At 48.3% G+C, this 6620-nt stretch overlaps 1 protein-coding gene across 1 annotated transcript; it reads right to left on the reverse strand.

Moving 5' to 3' along the window:
• Nucleotides 1-558: 558 nt before the first annotated feature.
• Nucleotides 559-6308, reverse strand: LOC131272509 (ATP-binding cassette sub-family D member 1). The gene is made up of 6 exons (XM_058274262.1): nt 5710-6308; nt 2463-2874; nt 1524-2401; nt 1369-1458; nt 1170-1295; nt 559-1099 (listed from the first exon to the last, which is right to left on the reverse strand). The coding sequence occupies exons 1-6, from the start codon at nt 6306-6308 to the stop codon at nt 976-978; spliced, it is 2229 nt and encodes a 742-aa protein (XP_058130245.1). The 3' UTR covers nt 559-975.
• Between the last annotated feature and the right edge of the window lie 312 nt (nt 6309-6620).

Genomic DNA, 6620 nt, shown 5'->3' on the forward strand with positions numbered 1-6620 from the left:
ATGTTTTGAAAAACATTCTAAAACCAGATTTGTTAACGGATCCACTGAAAACAAATGATTCCATTCTGCAACGGAAATATTGTCTCTTGTCTGCAAATAAAAAACATTTTTCATTTACTAAAATAACAAGTATGAATGAATTGAAATAATAGTAAATTTGTTATCAACTTTAAATTCTTTACTTTTATTGGCTTGCACGAACCGGTCGAACCGGAATCGACAGAGGTCATCGAAACGGTTCAAACCCGTATCGTTCAAGCGCCCTCTAGCGGTTGCTAGGCATCCCACCGGTTTGATTTTGAAATTCGACAACGAAAAGAAGAAAGTCTTTGGTCCTTTAATTTCATAATGAACATGGAGAACAACGCTTATAAAACTGAATCTCGTAGGTAAATTGACAGAAAAGTGAGTTTAAAAGCATTAGTTCTGTAATATCGCTTGGGAATCAATACTAGTAGGTTATTAATGTATTTTTTGGTGACGTAAAAACTGCTCCCTTCTTTTCTCATTATTCATTTTCTTTATTCTTCAAGCCATAGCATTTTGTTTCCTTTTTCAAGTTCTTTATCTTTATTTGTCATTGCACTAAGTACAAGTAGTAAAAAACTAACATTCAAAGTATTACACTATTCACAGACCACGCGTTCTTCGCCGCTAAACATAAACCCAACTACCCACGAGCTGGATTCTTCGTTACGAATGCTCCGGCTCGTACAAAAGTGTTTAAATTGTCTCCCGCACTCGTCGCCATGATTGCCATAACACTACATCTATCCCGATTTTTTGACTGATTTTTGGCGTAATGCTTTGTTGTTTGTAACAGAACGGAATAATAAAAAAAAAATACTTTCAAATAATCTCGTCACTTCCATTTATACAATAAGGCTCTTCCCCTTCTTCAACCGGGGCCAGGACCGCCCGTGTCGGCTGCGTACTTGTGATGGATACGTGGCACAGGGCGCCCGAGGTCGTTCGTTAGTTGCCGGACGACGGTTGGTTGGACTTCAGCATAGGAACTTTTTGCTGGGCACCATCTTCCAACTTCTCAAACACCCAACCGCCCTGTCCGTCGAACTGTAGGATGTGCGTGTGGAATTTCCTGAAAGATCAATGCACAGACAGATTTGTAACGGCGTTTTAATTCCTTCAATAGTATTCGTAATGCGTACCACAACGTCGGTCGATGGGTGATTGTTAAAAGCGTAATGTCCATAGATTTGGCCGTCTCGTAGATGCAGCTTTCCACGTCGATTGAAACAGCGCTGGTGCATTCGTCCAGCAATGCATATTTAGGTCTGCAAGGAAGGTACAACAATCGAAATTAAATCGTTCCCCACTCGGAGTATTTTCGGCTCAAGTGATCATTACCTATGATAAAATAATCGCGCAATAGCCATGCGCTGTTTTTCGCCTCCGGAAAGCGTATCCTTCCAGTCACGAATCTCATCGAAACTGTCCCTGTAAGCAGAGTAAGAAGGAAATGAAGAGATCAAACAAGCCGGGATAATAGACTTGAAGCTTACCTATCAACGATATGTTCGAGTGACACCATTCGCATGATATCGCGCAGCTGGCCCTCGGTGATTTGCTTCGCCTCCATATCTTTGCGCGTGTCCGGGTAGATCACCTGGTCTAACAGCGTACCGCAGGACATGTACGGCCGTTGGGGAATGTAGAACATGCTCGCTTTGCCGTCGGACGAGCGCGGGATGCGCAGCGTGCCGGCGTAGATGGGCCACAGGCCGCTGAGGATACGGAACAGGCTCGACTTGCCGCACCCGTTCGGGCCGGTAATGAGCAGATGCATGCCAGGCTCGATCGTGAGACTGATGCTCGGCACGACGATGTCACAGTTGGGCGTCACCACCGGCACGTTCTCCAGCGAGATGCTACTGTCTTTGGGGTCAACCGCGTACACGATGCAACCTTTCGCGACCGGCTGGCCGTCGCGGAACTCCAGGATGCCGTCCAGGTTACGCTCCTCGGTGTAGAGGGTCGTCTTACGGTAGACACCTCGGTTCACCTCCTCGAACACCTCGAACATTCCGGCCACGCGGCTCGTGTAGCCGGCCAGTGCCACGATCTCCTTGTACGACGACATGAGACGCTCGATGGCGTCGGCGCCGCTCAGCAGCAGGTTGCGGGCGGTCGTGAAGTACTGCGTCCGCTCGCTGACGCCCGTCTCGTCCGACTTGATCAGGTTGCTCTGTTCGGGGCTGACCGGTTGACCGCCGGCACCGACCGTTAGGATTGGCAGCGACACCATCACCATGCCGGTGCCCGACCAGACGTACTTCATGAAGAACTGCTCGAGCATGATGAACCACAGCTTCTGCGTGAAAATGTTGTTCATCTGACCGACCAACCGCGAGTAGGCCTCCTGCAGCTGCGCGTGTTCCACCTGCAAAACAACATACGATTAGCGGACGATGCTTTTCCGACCCGACACCCGAGTGACACACCTTATGGCCGCCGTAGAACGCGATCTCCTCCGCGTTGGTGATGATCTTCGAGTGCACGTGGCGCAGGTAGCCGGTCCGGTTGGCCTCCTCCGCCACCAGCTGGCCGAACTTGGGCGACACTATCCGGAGGATGTGGGCGGTGGTACCGATGACGACGGTCGCCAGCGCCGGGCCCATCACGATGTTGGCCTTCATGCGGCGGGACGAGCGGGCCATTGCGATGCCGATTAGCAGCAAATCGAAGCAAGGCTTCGTCAGCGAGCTGTACAGATGCGCCACCGAGCTCGAGAACGTCGAAATGTCGTCCGTCAGCCGGTGGTCGGCGTTTTCGATGCGCCCATCCAGGTTTGACACTTTGTAGTAGGTTTCGTTCTTAAAGTACATGTCGTACGCATGCTTCACGAGGCGAGTTCTAAAACGAGAAAGAGAAGCAAGTGAGTGGAAACGATGAGGAAAAAGTAAGCATCATAAACACCCCCGTTGAATAATTAACACAAACTAATCGGTAAATCAGCTTTAGCAGGTGTTAACTACCGAATTTTCTTACGAAGTAGATAAAGCCCCACAAGCGATTTGAATAATTGCTTAATTATTTAATCATTCGTTTGTCATCCAATGAACTTACGATGTGTTGAATTAACATTACATTTGAATTGCATGTTCATTTTCAGATGCATGGATACATTTTAATTTTCGCGTCGATAGATTATCAGAATATGTAAACAAAATAAGATTCGTCGTTGATATTGTCTAAAGATAAATTCAGAAAACAATTTGCACAGTTTTACGCGCCAAACCTCTTGTTTGATTTTTGTCAATAGATTTTTGCACCATCCATAAAACAAAACCTGGTCATCTGATAAGGGGATGTCCTCTACGATCGCTTCGTAGCGAAGACCGGTTCGACCCAAGGACAGCATTGACCATCCGCCCCTGATCGAGACGCTACACTGGCCGTCATCAAAAATCCGTTCGAGGAGCTCAGCTGAGCTGGGTTCGCGATCGTTCAAGTTCGACTTTGCGGCGCCTAAAACGGGTTCCACTGTTTGACACTGTGTCAAATGTCGAAGATGCAAAAAACGGTGGTGCTTCTGTGCGGCATCCATTACGAACATCGGAGGCCGGCTTAAAGCAACCGCATCCCAAACACCCACAAATGGACGTTGGGTGGATTTTGACGGCTCCTAATCTTTACCTCCATACCGGGGGGAGGGATGCACTCAAGCAGCTATCGGTCAACTCAAAAGCATCGATTTCGAGTCGTTTATCAAATGCCGACTATATCTTCAGGATTACTTAATCACTTACAGCAGGAAGCGGAGTCGAAAAACTGGTTATGAGCATATAAGGAAAAAGTATTGGTGTTGTTTTGTTTTCTGCGCCTACTTCGTTTAAGAATATAACCCCACGAAACCAAGATGGACTAGATCTTCAAGATTTCGTCATGAAACTGCGAGCCTCTCTCGATAACCCTCCACGGTTTAGAGCGCGCCTTAGAAATGGCCTTCAACCGCGCTTGCGATCGCTCTCGGTTTCGCAAGGATGTCGAAGAATGTCGACAGCCTTCAAGAATATATGTTGTCGGCAGGCCAACGGCGAAAAAGGCCATATATGTTAGATTCTGAGGAAAGCCCCTTAACTAGTCGGTGCAGTTTCCAGTTTGTCGAAGGCTTGCGGCTCGTCCGTTCGATTTCGGTGGGAAGTACGAAACCTTGCTTGGAGTGTTTTTTTCCTGTTTCTCGGTCGATCAGTTCCCCTTCTGCAGCTTCTAAAACAAAACTAGCTTCATAAAAAAAAAGCCGTAGTACACGAACACAAACTCCTCTTTCGCCGCAGGTAACCCCAGAAACTTCTCGATGCAAAGAGGCGAACGCACGAAAAACTAACGGGGAAAAGCCGCAGCACGTTTGTTTTCTACCACGTCCGACCTTTTCCACCGGTAGTGCAACAAGCAGGCATTAGAAGGTGCATTGCAAACGGCAAGACGCGCTTTGCACCAAAGCAATTCGCAAAGCGTTACGCAAGCGTTTCCACGGGATCCACGATCTTGCGGTGCGCGAAGTTGCAAACCAGATTTGGTCGCCACAGCATTAACGGTCCTTCCGAAGATGGAATGCATAAGGCGTTCAATGGCTTCTTCTCACATTGGTACATGGTGTACGAATACTGCATGTGCATAACATTCTGGTATTACATCACCTCCGATCCTACTTAAACGTGCATGACTAAGATCAACCCGACGAATTGATATAAACATCGATAAATATTTCCTTTCTCTAATCAGAGATATTCATTTACTTGTTCACTGTTCGCGTGTCGGTGAAGCAGAATAAAACAACACAATCTGGATTCTCGCCTAATCGTGTGTTTTAGCGGCCCGATAAAAAGTCTAATTATACGCAACAATCCGTTGCCTGTTATCGATCCGATGAGAAAAACACTTTTAATCGCTGTGCCTTAAAGCACTCGACAAAAAAATCAACATGGTTGAGACCACCAGGGACCTCGTGATTTACGTAAGCAACGGCAATGGATTTATTGCTTTATCAAAGCGTGATACCTTAGACTTTGATGTGCCTATGTGGGACCGTTGGTTTAACACATTTTGTTGACCCCGTCTTAGCAGATACAGTTCCTTAGGTGGGCGAGGAAAAGAAAAGGAATTAGCTACTATCTGGAAGCTAATCATACACTGGTCAACCGCCATTACTACTTCGAAGCACTCAACGTCAATTGCTGGTTGCGTTCTGCAAGACGACATCCAGCCCAGGGTCACTTTCTCCTGGAATGCGTTACGGAAACCACTGTACGTGGTTTCTTTCTTGATGTTGAGAAAGATACTTCAAACTAGAAAATAAAAAGAAACCTCTCGCTAGCGAACTAATGGTTGGTCGTGGGATGCGGACTATTAAATTTGCCTTTCGCAGTGTTTGCATCCTACCCCTAGGGGGTGTCTGTAGGGGGATTGTTCATTGCTCATTACGCGGGAAGTAATTTACCGTGGCCTGCGGCTTACGTCAGTCTTCAGTGACTTGCCTTAGGTGACTCTATTTTTTTTTTTCTAATTTAACCACAACTTTCAATCTACTAGCTAATGAGTGTTTGTGTGTATGTGTGTGTGTGTATGCAAAGCAAAGGTTGAATAAAGATCAACGTGTGCAGAGAGCAGCGGAAATGGAACGTCTTCGGGATCACCGAACGACCTAAGGGAGCGTGCCTGGAAACCAGCATGGGGGAAGAGTCTTACCGGAATGCCAGGGCCAGTTTGTTCTCCAGGTAGCGGATCATCGAGTTGATGAAGGTGGCCGGGATGGCGATGCCGAACCACTTCAGCAGCATCAGCACAAAGTTCCGCACGTCCTTGCGCACGATGAACTTCACGATCGCGCCCTCCATCGAGGCGACGTAGATGCTGAGAAAGGTACGTGACACCAGGCAGAGCGTGTGCACGGCGAGCAGGCCGGACTCCTCGCACAGGAACCGGGGCACCATGATGCGGATCAGCTGCCGGAGCTGCAGCAGGAAGTCCAGGTTGAGGCCCGGCTGCGGCGGTCTGCGCCGGTTGCGCTTTTCGATGATGATCTGCTCCTTCTTCGCCTCCGGATCCTGCGGGGGTTGCTTGGTGAGGTTGTTGTTGTTCTCATTGCGACCCGGGGCGTTGCCTTGGGCCGGAGGGCCGGCCTTTGCGGCGCCGATCCGCTCCTTCACCACCGGGTAGGTGAGCCGCAGACAGTACAGCGCGACCGCGCCCGTTATCAAACCCTTCGACACGAACTCCCTCGAGTAGCCGAGACCCTCGAGCGTGTCGAACGATTTCTTCGCGAACTTTGAGATGATGGTGGGCATTTTGGGGCACCGCTGGGGCAAATACCACGGTAACGAGTGGACGACGGTGGCTTAACGGGACCAAATCCAAGGGTGGTTGGTTACCGAACCGATTACAATCGAGGGCTCTAGAGGTGAGCGCTCAGTTCAACCCATCATCTGGAAAATGGAAAGCAAATAATATTGTTTCGTTAGACATTGACGGATCACGAAATTACAATTGAAGTTATACTCCTGTGGATCGTGATCCTGGTCTCAGATGGATTAGATCTCTACCCTACAAAGATAAATGCAACAGTATGCAATCGTTTGCAATGCTTCACCAAAAAGACA

The sequence above is a fragment of the Anopheles coustani genome, chromosome 3 (assembly GCF_943734705.1).
Source record: "Anopheles coustani chromosome 3, idAnoCousDA_361_x.2, whole genome shotgun sequence".
NCBI lineage: Eukaryota > Metazoa > Arthropoda > Insecta > Diptera > Culicidae > Anopheles > Anopheles coustani.